Source organism: Ovis aries, chromosome 3 (assembly GCF_016772045.2).
Source record: "Ovis aries strain OAR_USU_Benz2616 breed Rambouillet chromosome 3, ARS-UI_Ramb_v3.0, whole genome shotgun sequence".
Taxonomy (NCBI): Eukaryota; Metazoa; Chordata; class Mammalia; order Artiodactyla; family Bovidae; genus Ovis; species Ovis aries.
Genome location: NC_056056.1, coordinates 13,907,382 through 13,925,932, shown reverse-complemented (window position 1 = coordinate 13,925,932; position 18,551 = coordinate 13,907,382). Strand labels below are relative to the sequence as shown.

Sequence of the window (18,551 nt, the reverse complement as noted above, 5' to 3'; positions counted from 1 at the left end):
AAAGAAAAATAATAATAATGCGACATTTTCCCTCATTAGAAGAACTGTTTTAAAAGGGTTTGATTGTGCCTTAAAGGTTAAATTTTACAATCATTTAATATTTCACTTGTCTTCAGAAACCCGCAGGGAAGGGAAATAGATTAATGGAAACATGCATTTATGAAGTGGCCCTGTTCTGCTTTTTCGGTCCTGGGATCCCATGCAATGTCTGTGACACCTGTGAGCAGAGCTGGGGGTGTCTTGTCTCTGTGTTATCGGCAAATTATCTCCAGTAGCTGCCTTCACCAGGGGCATCACCCATGTCTTCTGCATAAGGATGAGTCCTGCTGACTGCTCACCGTCTCCCCCACGGTGCCAAACCCCAGCAGGGGCGGAGGGGCCACCGCCCTGAGTCCTCAAGTGGTTTGGGACAGACCCAGGACCTGGGGCTGGCAGGCAAGGGGTTCTCAAATTGTCCTGTTCCGCCTGGACTAACAGTGCTGACATTACCTGGGATCCTGCTAGAAATGCAAAATGAATCAGAAAATGGAGCTGGGACTCAGCCATCTGGGCCTTTTGGTTTGTGGTGGTGTTCTTTTTTGGCCATGCCGCAGCATGCAGGCTCTTTGTTCCTGGACCAGGGATCAAAGGGACTTATGCCCCCTTCAGTGGAAGTGTGGAGTCCTGCCGATGACTGCCAGGGAAGCCCCCATCTGGGCTTTACCAACCTCCCCACCTCTGGTGATTCAGGTGCCAGCGCAGCCTCACCCCTCTGAACCTGCTCAGCTCTGAGGTCCCGCATCCAAGGACTCTGCCTCCAGACACCCCCTCGGCCTGTACTGGCCTCAGCAAGGAGGACAGATGCCAAAGCCCCAGAAGAGGATCTGGGGTGATCTTGCTGACTCAAACCCAGGATCTGATGCCCAGTTGTGCCATCCCCGCCGCCATGCTGGCTATTCTAATAGGGCTGCAGTCGTGTCTAAAACTCCAGGTGAGATGGCTAAGGCCTGTCTTTGGCACCCTCTCCCTGACCTCCAGTGCCAGCCCCACTCCCAAGGGGAGGTACTCATGCTGTCTCTTCTTCAAATGGGCTGATAGCCCAGAATCAGGGGGCTCCTCCTGCCACTGCCCGGGAACTCCTATAGCGACACCCTGCCCACAGACCCTTCCGTGATCATGGGAATGAAAACCCTGACCCAGGTTACAATTGGGGCTGCTGGCCCTGTCCCACACCTCCCCAGCTGCCTGTCCATTCTCCCTGTTTCCTGACTTTGTCCCCTTCCTCTCAGTCTGTCACTGAGAACCCAGAATGGCTCATAGATCAGCATATGCAGGATCACTAAGCACCACCACTTAGGAATCTTGTAGAAAATACTGCACTTAGAAGACCTGGCCGCTGGGCCCCTGTCCTGGCTCTACGCTTGAGAGGGTCCTGCTGCAGCCCAGCTCAGACAGACCCCCTTCCCAGGGGGCACAGAGTCCTCAAGGCCAAGGAGACATGCTCACCTGGGACCCGTACCCCACCCTCTCTGGACACTGACTCTGGGTACCAGGAAGTGCCCTCCTAAGTGGCTGGAGTCCACCCTCCCGAGGGCAAATGGTTTTTCTGCGGTCCTGCTTCCTAGACAAGGAGATGCCAGGAGAGCCTGGTGGGGCAGGGCTGGTGTGGACAGAGCTTGCATGTGTGAACTGGAGGACCTGCCCAGCCCTTGCAGGGGGGAGTCAGGAGTGGGAAGAGGAAGAGGGCTGGCAGGGGGCTGGGACCACCGGGTGTTCTCTTTCTCAGGCCCCACAAATGTTAGAGGCAGCCCGGCATGAGAACTGGTGATGATTAAGCCAGACAACAGATATCACACACAGACCTACTTGTGGAATGAGTGCACCCAGCGGGCTGCTCTGGCCCCTACTGGCCCCTTGCAGCCAGCCTGCACCATGATCCTGCCATGCAAATGAGGAAACTGGGATCCAGAGGGGTTGGGTGACCTGCCCAAGGTCACACCATCAGGCACTGAACCCATATCTGTGCTTCTTCCCTACACGTGGCCATTCAGTCTTGGCTTGAATATTTCCAGCTACATGGAGCTCACAACTCACTGCTACTTTGCGTCAACCTTTATCGTTTCAGGCAAAGTAAGGAGGTGGTGATTTTTCCCCCTCTTTCCTTGAGCTTATTTTCTCTCTGCCAACTTCAGCCATGTTTCCTGGTTCTGCCCACTGTGGCCCTCAGAGAGCTTATCCCCTCTCCATATAACCACTTTCCAAGCTACAAATGGTATAACCGTCCCCTAGGCTGTTTTATTCTCCTTCACTCTCTGCTGCTGGCAGAGGAATTCCAGATCCACTTCTTAATCAGGCCTCTGAGGACAGATTCTGGTCACCACCCGTTATGGCACCTAAATGGGTCATGATGTGCAGAAATGCAATCTATCTGAGGCCTTGGCTGATGGGTCTGCACAAACACACAAGCGTTCCCATCACTGGTAACCTCCTCTCACGTGGAGAGTCCAAGAACCCCAAGCCGGTGGAATGTCCATTGTTCTCTGAGCCTTGGTTTCCTTACCCAGGAAAATTAGAAAAGACCCTGATGCTGGGAAAGATTGAAGGCAGGAGAAGAAGGGGACAACAGAGGACGAGATGGTTGGATGACATCCCTGACTCCATGGACATGAGTTTGAGCGAGCTCCAGCAGATGGTGAAGGACAGGGGAGCCTGGCGTGCTGCAGTCCATGGGGTCACAAAGAGGCAGACATGACTAAGAGACTAAACAACAACAATAACAATAAAAATGGGATAATGGCTCATACCCTGCCTACTGTGCATGGACCACTGGCTCTGAAACGACTCTGCAGAACACTGAACAGGTATGGGGGTGGGGAGGTGATGATGGTGACGACAATGAGCAGAATAGGAGGCAGCTAATGGGGAGCCCTGCAAAGCAGTGCTGCAGAGAGAGCCTCCTTGCCCACCCACCCCAACCCCCAAGCTTCCTCCACCACCCTTCCCACCAGGGCACAGGGCCCAGTGCTCATGAAGGACACCAAGGCACCTGCAGCACTCCAGAAGCTGGAAATTAAATTAAGACAGCATGATGGTTTGCAAAAGGTGCCCTGAAGACAGCATGCTCCTATGCCTGGCAACTAAACCAATAAGCGGGGCTGAACTCTGTGAGCAGGATGCTGGGAAGAGAGTTAAAGAAGGTCAGAAAGACCATCAGAGTCAGGGTCCAAACCCAGACCTCCTGCCCCAGCTCAGCCCACTTCACGACAGTTGCCGCTGAAACCACTTGACAGTTGGGTGCACCCATATGGATGTCCCGGTCTACTCCAGGGAACAGCTCTCCCCATAATCGGCCCTACCCCCTCAGAAGACCCCAGGCCCTATACCCAGCTATCCAGCAGACAGTTTACTGGAGGTGCAGGAGGTCTCATGACCTGGCACCACTTCCCCCCACCTGCTGCATCCCCAGGGCTTCCTGCCACCAACAGCCACTCAGTTGCTCAACCAGCCCCCTTTTTTGACTCCTCTTTCATCCTCACCTCTCGCATCCAACGCATCCCCAAATCTCCTACCCATCCATTCTCCTAAAGTCCTCTTAAATACGCTATTTCTCTCTGCCCCTTCCACTGCCACCCTAATCCACATAACCATCTCTCACACCTCTTAGCTACCCCCCACATCCTCCCTAGCCCCACTCCAGTTTGGTGGTCACGCCTCAGCCCAAGAGACCTTTTGAAAACACAAATCTCACCATGTCCCCCTGCTGTTTAAAACCTGTCCACTGTGAGATGAACAGATGCACACTACCATGGATAAAACAGATGAACAGAGGCTTCCCTGGTAGCTCAGTGGTAAAGAATCTGCCTGCCAGTGCAGAAGACACGGGTTCGATCCCTGATCCTGGAAGATCCCACAAAGCTAAGCCCGTGTGCCAAAACTACCGAGCCTGTGCTCTCAAGCCCGGGAGCTGCAACTGCAAAGCCAGCACCCTAGAGCCCGTGCTCCGCAACAAGAGAACCACTGCAACGAGAAGACACTGCAACGGAGTAGCCCACACTCTCCACAGCTAGAGAAAGCCAGAGCGCAGGAATGAAGACCCAGCACAGCCAAAAAATAAATGAAAGTATTTTTAAAAATAGATGAACAACAAGGATGTGCTGTATAGCACAGGGAACTATATTCTGCATTCTGTAATAAACTCTAATGGAAAAGAATCCAAATAAAGCATATACATACATACATATATATATATATATATGTCCAAATCACTTTGCTATCTACCAGAAACTAACACATTATTTTAAATCAACTATACTTCAATCAAAAAATGAAAGTCTTTTCATTAGGATGAAAAGCAAAATGCTTGGTCTGCCCCATTAGACCCTGCAGTATCTGTCTCCTGACCCTATCCCTGCTTACCCAATGTAATTCTGCCACACAGACTTCACCCAGGTTAAGAGATTGAACACAGTCAGGATCTCAATGGACCACTTGTATGTACCCCTTACAGGTCCCTCTCCCACCTACACCCAGAAGCACCCATCTTAAAACTCTCTGATCCTTCTTCTGTGCTTTCCTTCATATTTTTGCCATGTAAGGTTACATCTTTATAAAATAAAGTTTATGCATCCAGGCAGACTACTATAATTCAGTTCAGTTCAGTTCCGTCCAGTTCAGTCGCTCAGTTGTGTCCGACTCTTTGCGACCCCATGAACCACAGCACACCAGGCCTCCCTATCCATCACCAATCCCCGGAGTTTACCCAAACTCATGTCCACCGAGTCAGTGATGCCATCCAACCATTTCATCCTCTGTTGTCCCCTTCTCTTCCTGCCCTCAATCTTTCCCAGCATCAGGGTCTTTTCAAATGAGTCAGCTCTTCACATTAGGTGGACAAAGTATTGGTTTTCAGCTTCAACATCAATCCTGCAATGAACACCCAGGACTGATCTCCTTTAGGATGGACTGGTTGGATCTCCTTGCAGTCCAAGGGACTCTCAAGAGTCTTCTCCAACACCACAGTTCAAAAGCATCAATTCTTTGGCGCTCAGCTTTCTTTATAGTCCAACTCTCACATCCATACATGACTACTGGAAAAACCATAGCCTTGACTAGACAGACCTTGTTGACAAAGTAATGTCTCTGCTTTTTAATATGCTATCTAGGTTGGTCATAACTTTCCTTCCAAGGAGTAAGTGTCTGTTAATTTCATGGCTGCAATCACCATCTGCAGTGATTTTGGAGCCCAAAAATATAAAGTCAGCCACTGTTTCCACTGTTTCCTCATCTGTTTGCCATGATGTGATGGGACTGAATGCCATGATCTTAGTTTTCTGACTGTTGAGCTTTAAGCCAACTTTTTCACTCTCCTCTTTCACTTTCATCAAAAGGCTCTTTAGTTCTTCTTTGCTTTCTTCCATAAGGGTGGTGTCATCTGCATATCTGAGGTGATTGATATTTCTCCCAGCAATCTTGATTCCAGCTTGTGCTTCAGTCAGCCCAGCATTTCTCATGATGTACTCTGCATATAAGTTAAATAAGCAGGGTGACAATATGCAGCCTTGATGTACTTCTTTTCCTATTTGGAACCAGTCTGTTGTTCCATGTCCAATTCTAACTGTTGCTTCCTGACCTGCATATAGGCTTCTCAAGAGGCAGGTCAGGTGGTCTGTATTCCCATCTCTTTCAGAATTTTCCACAGTTTCTTGTGATCCACACAGTCAAAGGCTTTGGCATAGTCAATAAAGCAGAAATAGATGTTTTTCTGGAACTCTCTGGCTTTTACATAGCATTTAATATTTTTCTGTTAAGAAAGTAGAATCTTTGGTTTTTATTAAAGCACAATAAAAAGTAATAAAGTTTAGTTTTTTTCTGTTTTGAGTTGGAACCATACTCTAGATATTTTTTATGATTTGCTTCTTTTTCTCAATCTCAATGTGAATATCACCACACTGGAAGTACATCCTTCATGCATTTCCATTGATATACAGTATTCCAGCGAATGAATACCCATCAGGCGTGTATTTTTCTGTTGGTGGATAGATTGTTTCCAGCTTAGAGTGTTTTACAAACCACGTGGCTGGAGTTCTGGAGCTCTTCCTGTGCTTTGAGAGTCCGGTGCTCTGGCCTGCCTTCAAGCCCTCATGGGAACCGTTTTCCCTGCCGAGGCCTCTCACGCCAGCTCCATCCCGCCCACCTTGCAGAGCTCCTATACTCCCAGGCATCCTGCATCTCACAGAGGCTCATCCTGACCCAGCCTCTAGCCGGGCCTGACACTCATCCATCCACGCATGCGCGCACGCGTTCATTCACACAGGTCTCAGCAGCTTCTCCAGGCCGACCTCGGGTGCTGTCCAGGCCTGGACAGACTGGAGGAAGAAAGAGAGCCTCTCTGAGCAAATGAAGGCTCCCCCAAACAGGCAGTCCCCAACCCCGATCTCGCCCCAACAGAAAGCGCACACCCTGAACAGGCAGTCCCCCACGTTGCCCTGCTCAGCTAGGATGCCAGCACAGCGCAGGATGAGCTGAGGGGCGGATCCTAGCCCTCGGAACTGTTCGATGTCCACCCTCTCCCCACTCCCTCGCATTAGCCTCTGTGATGAGAGTTTCAAGAGTCTCTTCTACTGCTTAAAAGTGAAGTGAAGTCGCTCAGTCGCGTCCGACTCTTTGCGACCCCATGGACTGTAACCTACCAGGCTTCTCCGTCCATGGGATTCTCCAGGCAAGAATACTGGAGTGGGTTACCATTTCCTTCTCCAGGGGATCTTCCCGACCCAGGGATCGAACCTGGGTCTCCCGCATTGGGGGCAGACGCTTTAACCTCTGAGCCACCACTGCTTAAAAAGGGAAGGAAAAAAAATGGAAACTGAGTAAAAAGGAAAGGAAAGAAAGCAGCTGGAGAATGCTGCCCAGCATTTGGTGTAATAACCAGGGGCTTTCCAATGACAGCTAAAACTGGCTTTGATTTCGAGCTTTCGTTTCTTTTAATCTAGCAGATAATTAGAGGGAAATCAAATCCAGCCTGGCAGCCGAAGATCAACCTGTCACTGTTGGGATCAGTTCCCACTTATTTGACCATCTTCTCCTTCACACATTAGAAACAAAAAAACAAAAAACACCTCCCCAGGTTGTATATATCCTTTGACGTAAATAATATACTTATTATTTAAATACTACATTCAGATTGGATATTTCCCATGACAAACACTCTCTTAGGAATAAGCAGCATCTTCCCTCCCTCCAAATAAAGAAGTCCTTGCTTTGCAGATTTAAAAACATCCAACTGCAAACACCCTTAAATGGATGAGAAAGATCAAAGTGCAGAGAGGGGAAGAAACTCTGTATCATCTAGGGCTGCAGATGGCAGTGACAGGATTCACCCCCAAAGCGCCAGCTCCGATTCTAACCACTCTGCTCTCCCACCAGGGCCTTACGAACAGCAGGGCCTGTCCAGTTCCGCTTCCTGAGGGGCTCTCTCCAGCCTAAGATGGACTCCTAAATAGCACACAGAGGATTTCCCTGGTGGTTCAGCGGCTGCGAATCTGCCTGCCAATGCAGGGGACACGGTCTGTGCACCTCAACTACTGAAGCCCTTGTGCCTTGGAGCCGGTGCTCTCCAATAGGAGAAGCCACCACAGTGAGAAGCCTGTGTGTAACAGCTGAACAGCAGCCCCCACTTGCTGCAAGTGGAGAAAGCCAGCGCGCAGCAGTGAAAAGTCAGCACAGCCAAAAAGAAAATAAACAAATAAATAATTTTAAAAGTAAAATAAATAGGTAGCACACAGAGCTTTAAGCACAAGATGCTGGAAATAAACCAAACATTGCTCCATACGGAGGCAGACTCTGACCCAGCCACTGATGAAAATGATGTTTACCGAGCTCTTAATAAGAAGGGGAAATTACTGAGACATAAAATGGAGGAAAATAAAAACAGTATATAAAAATTATAGAGAGAGAGTATGGCCTCAGCTATAAAACAATATAGAAAGAAAATGATATAATTTTTATTAACTAAAAAGTTAATCATGATTAGCTCTGGGTGGTTGAATTTGAGGGAAATTTTTATTTCATGCTATGCACTTTGGTATTGTCCCTTTTTTTTCTATAATGAGCATGTGTTACTTTTATAATAAGAAAAATTTCAAGAAGCATCTGTCACAGAAGCAAGATCTGTCCTCTCCAACCCCAAGTGCGATTTTGGAGGCCTGATTGATTGTCCTCCGGGACCCTGCCTAACTCCTACGCTCAGCTTCCTGCCTCCATCCTTCCCTCCCCCAAGCTTATTTACATCTTTCCCACCCAATCAAGCCCAAGAAAATGTAAGCCGCACCTCATTTGCTGTGGCTGCCTTGACCACTCCAGGCCAGCTATTAGTTGAATCATAGGAAAGTGTCAACGGTTGTAGGTCAGAAAAAAAGATCTAATACCTGTAAATTTCATACGATTCCGCCTCATCTGTGGCTCATCCTGCCCTCTTCTGAACTTCCGGCATGTTCCCGGTCTGGGAGGCCCTACTGTACACAAACAGTCCGGATCTGTTTCATTTTGTGCCATGTGTAGATTGTGCTTTAAGCTGGCGGTCTCTGCCTTGGCTTACATTTCATCCATTGTGAATCTTCATTAATTGAAGCTTAGTGAATATGAAGTAGCCACCTAGCTGGCCACGGAGCTCCCTGACATGGACCTGATCAATCTCTCGTGAGCACCTACTTGCGTTCAGTGATTGAAGCTAAAGGGATGCGTCCCAGCCTTAAAGTCTGGGTGAGGACACAAGCCCAGTCAGATAAGGACAATGCCTCGTGGGTGCACATCTCCTCAGTGCACTTAATGCCTTCACGTCCACTCTCTCAAGGCAAGATCTAGACACACTTGCTTTTCAGTGGTGTGGTCTCTGGCCTGTCACTCACCCTCCCCAGACCTCAGTGTCTGTCCTCTTAAGACAGAAGCAGCAGCAACATATGGCCGTTGTGAGGACGAAACAGGAATAAAGGTAGATACCACTGTGCTGTGCACCATAAGCCCTCTCCAAACGGTCCCTTGTAACAGGCAGAGCCGCTACTGTTATTCCCTTTTCTTCCCTTATTTTGTTTGTTGTTGTTTGCTTTTTTAGCTTGCTTTTGGTTTGGGTTTTTTCGTTTGTTTGTTTTGGTTTGTTTTAACGAGGAAACTGGGTTCAGGGTAGTCCGGTGACTTATCTGAGGCCAAGCGGACCTTGTATCTAAACCTCCATCCTCAGCCCAGACTGCAAGGCGTCCCTCCAAAAAGCCACCGACGCCTCATTTAAGGGCCCATGAACATTTAAGGCTCACTGGCGCAGCTCATGAGGAAATTTCCAAACACATTTGCTCGCCTGTCACTACCTGGAATAACTCTGGAAGGGCCCACGCAGAATTCCACTCTGCCGTTTCCCCAAAAGTGCTGACTGACGGGCCATATGCTTGTCTCGGTTCCCATCTGCTCGGCGCCCGGGGGGACAGGGAGGAGCGGCCTGCCCACTGGCAGAGGGGCCCAGCTCCTGTCTAATGGTCCCCGAAACGGCACTCTCACATCGGCCCAGGAAATCCACCTTCCCTATAAGCCCCGGGAACAGTTCCTGCTCAACACGCTGCAGGCAAAAGAGGCTTTCTATTGGTTACTGCTGACTTAATACATAAACGTTTATGGATGGGAGAGAGCTGTCTGGTTTTACTTCTTGCACATAAGGCACGTATCATTAGTCATTTCCTGTCCATCCTTACTTAAAAATACACGCGCATTTTTCTAATTTGCTGATGGCCATCTGAAATGTGAAGCCTCGCCAGGTACGGTGGGCATGACGGATCCTGAAGCCATGACACCCCAAACCCCAGGGGTGCAAATCGCCCCGGCTCCCTGGAGCCCCCAGTGACAATAGGACTGATGGGTTCTTAGCTTTTTGAAAATATGATGAAAAATTTCTGACCTTTTCTCCAGGAAAAATAGACACGGACATGAAATTTTGTGTCATTACGGGGATCATGGACCCTCCGGAGACCTTCATGTTTCTGAGTCAGGTTGAAGACAAGCTTGGATCTGCTCAGCCTGTCACCCCAGGTCACCCACCTCTGGCCTCTGGGTCTGCGTCTACCTCCCCACCAGCCCCCTTCTCTACTCATCCGCTTCATGCCTCTGCCTCGCCAGCTGACTTAACTCCTCACATTTCCCCCAACAGACCCCCGTGCCTTTGTTTCCTCCACCAGGGGGATCCTTCCATCCCTCTGTGTGTTCCAAATATTACTCATCCTTGAAACCTCAGTTTCCTCGCCACCTCTTCCTTGTCGTTTTTTTTTTTAAAAACTCGTCTTATCAGGAAATTATCTTTCCTTACATTTTCTTCCCTCGTTACTTCATCTTTATATTTCGGGCACCTTGTAACTTTCTACCTCATAGATATTTGTGAGTCTTGCCTCCCTTATTGACCTGTGAGCTAATTCACTTCCATAGTCTTCTCCCTGGGGCTTTCCCTGGTGGTTCAGATGGTAAAGAAATTACCTGCAGTGCGGGAGACCCAAGTTGGATCCCTGGGTCAGGAAGATCCCCTGGAGGAGGGAATGGTAACCCACTCCAGTATTCCTGCCTGGGAAATTCTCTGGACAGGGGAGCCTGGTGAGCTACAGTCTGTGGGGTCTCAAAGAGTCGGACACTCTCACTTCCCTTTCACAGTCATCTCCCTGGCACACAGTCAGTGCTCAAAAGATGCTCTAAAGAACCAGTATCTGTGTAAGTGATCCCGATACAGGTTGTAAAATGAAGCCCCAATGAGTGTGCAAATATTCATCTCTTTGTGACTCTGATTTATGTGAAATCTTCAGAGGTTCTTGGGGTCAGGGCATGCTCGTCTGTAGGGGCTTGCCACAAAGAAATCAAGGGGTCAACAAAGCCCCAGAATTTCAACAAAATGTCAGCTGTGTACAAGTGGATGGGCCATTGGACAGGGTGGTTAGATGATTCTTCTGAAAGAATGCTTGCTTCCAGAAGACTACTCTGAAAAGTAAGAAAGATACTGTTCTACATTCACGAAGGCATGTTTAGCCCAAACAGTTTAGAAACCCTTCTTGTCTATCACTGAGGGGATTTCAGTCGGGATACACTGCCAATTTAAGGGGTAGAGATCAGGGCTTGAGGGAATTTCTGGTTAATGTATTTTTGATACTCTTCCCCAGGACAGGACGGAGTTACATTCCTTGACCAGACTACAAGCCCTCAGCTGTGAAACTGAACCACTGGGAGATTCCTTGATCTCCGTTCTCTTAGAAAGCGTGTGTGCAGAGTCGCTTCAGTCGTGTCCGACTCTGGTGACACTATGGACTGCAGCCTGCCAGGCTCCTCTGTCCATGGGATTCTCCAGGCAAGAATCCTGGAGTGGGTTGCCGTGCCCTCCTCCAGGGGATCTTCCGCACCGAGGTATTAAACCGGCATCTCTTTATGTCCCCCGCATTGGCAGGCGGCTTCTTTACCACTAGCGCCACCTGGGAAGCCCTAAGAAGAGAATGCTATGTTAGAATGTTTCACCTTTATTCTAGATTCTACATAGAATCAACCTAATTTGAGGATTCACTTAGTGTGTGGGTTCTAAACATGTCACAAGATCCAAGGGATACACTTGAGAGTCAAGGTAAGAAGTGAAGCCTGATCTCCCAGTGAAGCCTTCAGAAGAGGAACCTCTCTGAATTGGAGACGAAGCTGTACTGGCAGGCTGACTCCACCCTTCATATAAACCTGATTGTCATGGTGATAGGAGGTACGTGAAGCTGGGAGAGGACCATGAAACGCTGCTGTGGGAAAAGGGGCTTCTGTGACTTACATAACCATGTTCCAAATGTACACTTTGAATAAGAGGCAAGAGGCTCCCAGGCTCTGAATGGCATGAAGAAATCCCCTCAGATTCCTCCAAGCCTGTCCCTGGCTTTATATTACTCTGGGGGTCCTAAAGGGTAATGATTCCTAAGAAAGGGAAATGGCTACTAGAAACGTCTACATCCAGGAAAAGGAGCAAACTACTAGTAAAATGGCTCCACCAGGGGTAAACCCATCTTCCAAAAACTAATCAGTTGATGGAATAATCACTTTGTTCATAAAATAATCTAGGAAAGCAATTTATCCTCTTCTGCTCCTGATAGAAGTGTTTCAATAGAAAACCTTAGGCTCCCCAAATACCTTGAGAAAAGAGGACAGCTTCCACTGTTTTTCCTGATTCCCCCCTCGCCCCCCGGCAAGTGATGGATCTTCATCATCTCAGTTTTGTACAGTTCAGACAGGCGGAATCATTACATACACAACTCAAACAGGCTGCTTCAGGAGCTGTGACTTACGTGTCACTATCAGCATAACTTTCAAACGAAGTCTGATTGACCACGTGGTGACCCTGAGAACTAGCATTTGTCTAGTACCCTCAGATGCCATGAAGGCCTCTCGTATGTGTCGTTTCACATGATGCCAGTGACAGTCCAGGCAAGGAGAGCCCTTGAGCCCTTGATCGTTTCAAAGATGCGATCAGAGAATAAAGCGACTTGGCCAAGCTCATCACGCACTGATCAGAGATCAAGTCCAGGGCCTCGTCGGGACACGAGCTGCTCCTCTGACATGGATGCTCTTGAAGGACGTTCTTGAGCCCAGGAGCTGACGGTCATGCTGGTTTCTAAGTCCCTGGCAGCTCTGTGCCTCTATCGATAAAATGCTGGGGCTGGATTAAACCAGGGGCTTTAGAAACTTCTTGTAGCAGAAAAGGCCCTTCCCTCTCAAAGGAAATCTAGAGAATGCCAAAGTATAAAATAAGTCATCCCAGCTCCCCTCTGGCTAAAAAAGAAATGACTCCCCCAGAAATGTCCATCAAGTGACGAATGGATAATAAAATGTGGTATATCCATAGAATGGAACATTATTGGGGCATAAGAAGGAATAAAGTACTGATACATATTGTAACATGGGTGAACCAAAAACATGCTAAGTGAAAGAAGACAGCCACCCAAAAACTCCACTTACATGAAATAACCAAAAAAGGTAAATCCAGAGACAGAAAATAGGTTGGCAGAGGCGGGAATGGGGAGTGAGTGCTTAATGGATAACGGGTTACCTTTTGGGGTGACAAAATATTTTGGGACTAGAAAGGGGTGCTGGTTGTACAATGTTATGGATGTGCTAAATAAATGCCACTGAACTGTATATGTTTGTACGGCTGATTTTACATTGTGTGGATTTTTACCTCCATATGTGTGTGCAGAGATATATGAGGGTTCTAGAATACTATCCCATCAATCGCCCTTCCCCCGCCCCTGCAGTGCCTCCAAAGACTCCTAGTAAGTAAATCAACAGAGTCATCAGATATTACAAAAAGTCATCATGGTTCAAAACAGCTCTCATATGACAGCTATTTTGTTCCTTCTAAGGCCAAAGGTATACTTTCTCCTAACCCAACAAATAAATTTGTCTGGGCGAGTGACATCATGTTAACATGGAAACAAAATTTTCCATTGCAGTCAGCTCCAATGCCAAGTTTAGTTACAGTGGCCCAACAGCTTTGGTTTTAGGATATGTCATTGGTTTTAAACTCGAAAGTCTACTTTAAGTATATCAGAAAAGAGCATGGTAAGCACTGTTTGTTTGTTCAAATTATAGTAGATAATTTTATTGGTGAGTAGTAAACTAAGCATTATTAAGTGCCTAGTATATAGTAAGGTGGCTCAGCGGTAAAGAATACACCTGTAATGCAGGGGACGAGCAGGAGACTCAGGTTCAATCCCTGGGTGGGAAAGATCCCCTGGAGAAGGGAAAGGCAACCCACTCCAGTAGTCTTGCCTGGAGAATTCCATGGACAGAGGAGCCTGGTGGGCTACAGTCCATGGGGTCACAAAGACTCGGACACGACTGAGCATACACACACTATATAGTAAGTCTCACACGTTGCTTCACTTAAACATCATTATCTCCATTTTATAGAAAAGGATACCGAGGCTCAGAATAGCTCTCCACATCTTCAACGTCAAGATTTGAATCTCAGTCTCTGCAGCTCAGGAGAAAGTTCTATCCACTATACCCACTCAGTAGGGTCACAGGTCCCTCTCCCCGTGGAAGGCAAGAGGATTGCTCTCTACCGCAATAGACTGACCACAGCCTACATGCCCCCCCTCTCATGGGGTGTGTGAAGATGCAGGACACACAGACACAGGTATCTGAGACCCTTCCAAGGCCCCCTCTGCACCTTTATAGAGCAGTTTAGAGCAGTTTAAGCCTTTTTGCTTCAGTCTGTGCAGGAAAAGTGAAAACTACCTTCGACAGTCTTGCTGGCAAAGTGTATTCAATGAACTGATGAGGGACACATCAAACTCTCTTTTGCTAAGGAGTTGAAGAGCAAGGCAAGGAAACTATTTGTTTTTTAAATATTTAGGTTGGATCCTATTCAAACACAAGAAACTCTGGCTTCTAAAGTTAACTTCTGGCCTAGAAGTCCTTGTGACGTCACTTCCTGCAGTTGGTGTGACCTGGTCCCAGATTTGAACACACAGTTCAACACTGCAACACTGTGCCTTAGCTATGGGCACAAATGCGGTGCTTTTCCAAGTTTTTCTGAAACATTTGGAATTGAGAATAATTTCAGCCTTTTGGTTTGTAGCCAAGTGTTAGTCATTCAGTCGTGTCCAACTCTGTGATCCCATGGACAATAGCCCGCCAGGCTCCTAAGTCCATGAAATTCTCCAGACAAGAATACTGCAGTGGGTTGCCATTTAGTTCTCCTAGGGATCTTCCCTACCCAGGGATCGAACCCTGGTCTCCCTCATTGCAGGCAGATTCTTTACAGTCTGAGCCACCAGAAAAACCCTATGGTAAAGTTATCAAAATGCTGATAATAATTCCTTACATATAACGCACTTTACAGATTACAAAATGCTTTCATGGACAATCGTTGCTCGCTTTTGTTTTTTTAAAAAAAGGTATAATTAAGGGAAAATATCAGTAAATGCCATTTAGCTATTAACATACACCCTTATATTGTAGGTAGGGAAAGGGTGAGATGAAAGCATTTTTCTATTAAGATTGAAGTCAGGTTCTTGAAACTCTAACTGTTCTTGGTTATCAGTTAGAAAAAAAAGAGAAAAGTCAATGCTTTTTAAATTAAAAATGAGGTGCTGCTACTTATGACTTGATAAGTTGTAAAGTGCCTTTCCCATCCCTCCCAATGGTCCTGGGCCCATTTAAATTGCTTTTAACTTTTAGATCTGCAGCTCATATGTATCACATCGAATGCCAGGTGCTGGTGGGGGGAAAAAAAAAAACCCAAACAACTAGAACCAGAAAATGAAAGCTGATCATGTTTTGAGGCCATCTACTGTGAAATACAGCAGTCCCTTTTCCTCTCTTCCCGGTTTTGGTGGCACAGGTTAAGAAGGCTTAGGCCACACAATGGCCTTTGAACTTGTTCCCACCAAAGGAATCAGAGGGTTAACGTGTCAAGGTCCTCTAAAAATCTATTCCCCTGAGCCATCCTGGCATGATAGCTGCCAAAATCTCCCTGCAGTGCAACCCAATCACTCAAGGCCTAATCTCTACCAGTGAGATCAATAACCATTAGAAAGTAGATTTTTGAGAAATGAATTACATTGCAATGAATCTGACCAAACTGCAATTAATCCCCTGCTTTTCCTCAAGGATGGCTAAAAAAGGCAGCTGCATGTATATATGAGTAGACCCATTATCCAGCTGCCGTGAGCTGCTCCTGTGAGGGGTTCCACAGACCTGACCCACCACCACTTTGAAGCCCCCTGTTAGTGGAGGCCACACCTGGTGGGATCAGCCCATGTGAACCACAGGTGAGCGTTCTCAGCTAGCCTTGCTGGCCTTGGATCTGTGCCTCACACAGCAAAGAATGCTCTGGAAGAGAACTCAACCAAGAGGCACCATCCAGCCTGACTCAGAATAAGACAAAGGCTCCTTCAGAACGACATTTCCTGCAGGGCGGCAGTGCCCAGCCTTGGCTGCGAGATAGACTTACCTGGGGAACCTACACTGTTTCTGCGGTCAGGTCTCCAGCCCAGCCTGATTAAAAGCAGCATCTCTAGAGGTGGGGGTGCTTGCACTGGTATTTACGAGAGCTCTCCAGATGGTTCTGATGTGCGGCCAAGAGGGGAAGTACTACTGGAGGGTGATTCTGACAATATTGGGGCTTGAGCCCAGTTGGTGAGGGGCAGCAGTAAGAGGAGCCTGCGAAGCACCACTTGCTCAGGGAAGTGAGGGTTCCTCACGTTCCTAAACCACAGCTGACAAATGCTTTACTTGTCTGGGGGGTGTTGGGGTCCAACTGATATGTCAGGAGTACCAGGAGTGCTTTGGTTTTTCTGCGTAAAACAGGCACAATGATATTTACTTAACCCTCACTTTGCAAAAGCCAGGAATTTGGTGAAAACAAAACCAACAAAATACCCAAGTGACATTCCATGATTCCATGGAGGGAGGGGCTGGGCACATACTCCCATCAATATTCCAGTTAGGTGTTAGTGGGTGGGTGGGATGAACAGGTATTATAAGGTTGTAAATATTATAGAACTGCCACAGGTTTGACAATTGGTTCTGCAGATTTTGAAACAAAAAATTTACATTGCAAGAGAGTTAACATCATGAAGAAAATTAAAAGAGAGCGATCCTTACGACACACGTCCAGGTTACCTGTGGCCCCATTCTCTAGCATTGTGTACTCTTTGCCTATGTTTGAGAGTGTCACAGAGAAGCACCACGTGGGCAATGGTGAGGGAAGGGAGATTCTGTCACTGGGGGAGAGCGGGTTTTCAGAAAGACTTTCCAGACTCAGATAACGATTGGCTAAAAATTCATCTGCTGAACTGCAAGTGTCTCCATCTCTTGACTCTGAGTCACTATATCTGGAGGGCAATACTCATAGATGAAAATATGATTTATTAGGTTGTTAAAGGTATACATCTCACTCACAATGCTAACATGTTTTGAGAACTTGGCTTACCTGCTTAGGACATGGGAAGCAGAATTGATAGAAATAAATGATATAAAAAATACTTACTGGCTCTCTCTTTTCTTTTTAAGTGGGTCCATGAGACGCAGAGTGTCTCTGATCACGGCCACTTTCACTTCTTCATCGACAAGACTGGGGACATTCTCAAATACCCCTGGAGAGAGCTTGAAGGGTAAGGATTCCATGTTATGGTAGAGACAGTGATTCAGCACCAGCTGACTACAAGCGCAGCCCCAGTGGTTGTACTGTGAGAATTGTTTAAAGGCTCCCTTCAGTCTACCTTTAAAATGTCAGTTTCCTTTTACAAATCAACAAAATACACGAAGGGGGAAAAAGAGCACTGGGTTTTTCTCATTATCAAAATGACATATGCTCATTGTAGAATATTTGAAAATATGGAAGAGGTGAAGAAAAGAACCTTCATAATCCACCCCCACCCAAAACCCAGGATTACTAGTCGGTGTATTTCCTTCCAGTCTTTCTTAATGCACTCTTAAGTGGGAGGGAGGGGCAGCTGGAGGGAGATAAGCACTGCTCAATGTACTATTTATCTTAGGGACTCAAGCATGTCGACATGGCTAAATCATATTCATAGAATTTCAATTAGTTCATCTCCTGAGGCTAACTAATTAGTTCATGTCAAAACTGATGGAAAGGCTCAGCTGCTTCTCCATTTGCAGATCTTCAGAACTGCAGAAGGGCACGCGGGGTAGTCACCATAGGTTGGATAGGTCTTATATTAATGGACGAAGTTCTGAGCTCAACAAAACTGAAGTTATTTAGGCAGGAACAGAACTTGGCCGGGCAAATCTGACAATGTCAAATCTTGTTTAGCCAAGGGAGCAGCGAGAAGAGGGGGACCGTTCAGTTTGCCTGGTACTGTATTCAAGGAGATACTCGAAATACTTACTTCTTGCTCGTGTTCAATTCGCATGCTGGGATTTGCATTTACTTCGAGTAGTATAGGCTTCAGATTTTTCATGAGAAGAATGTCAAAGCCTAAAATCTGGATAAACATAATTCAGAATTAGTTACAGTGTCTTTTTAGGAATTGGGTACTGTATTAGGGGTATTAAGGTGAAAGTAAATTCCACCTCCGCCCCCCAACCTGGGCCTTGACCCTGGCTTCACTCATCCATAGCCCCTCTTCCTCTGGATGGACTTGTCAGGCCAAATGGACAGCAGAAAATTTTATAGGGACCTTGGTAATGGGATGAGGAGCCATGGTTCATTTCAGCACCATCGGTGTCATCTGAAGGGCTGTAAGATGATGACCTCGCTCTTCTTTAACAGGTTTTTTATTATGTTAAGGATCAGTAATTGTCCATCAATTTCTCCCTCTCCTGTTATCCTCTTTTAAGTTGCCTCTTAGCTGGATCTCTAAAAAACCTGAGACTATGTTTCTTAACCTCGGGTATATATCAGCATCACTTAGGGACCCCTTTCAAAACCACTGCTCATCCCTAGCCCACACCTATGAGTCAGAGTCTTTCAGGGTGGAACACAGCCAGCGTATTTTCAGTAACAAATCCCCTGGATAATTCTGATGGACCCTCCTACCCAAGAAGAAGGGAGTATTTAT

The 18,551-nt window shown here is 47.0% G+C and overlaps 1 protein-coding gene across 1 annotated transcript in view; it reads right to left on the bottom strand.

The window, feature by feature from the left end:
* TTLL11 (tubulin tyrosine ligase like 11) overlaps positions 1-18,551 on the bottom strand; it is a 275,037-nt gene that overhangs the window by 139,460 nt on the left and 117,026 nt on the right. The window contains exons 5-6 of the mRNA XM_027966476.3: positions 17,880-17,975; positions 17,018-17,133 (exon numbers count right to left, since the gene is read on the bottom strand). Of these exons, the coding sequence (XP_027822277.2) occupies positions 17,018-17,133; positions 17,880-17,975 (212 nt within the window). The remainder of the gene's footprint in view (positions 1-17,017; positions 17,134-17,879; positions 17,976-18,551) is intronic.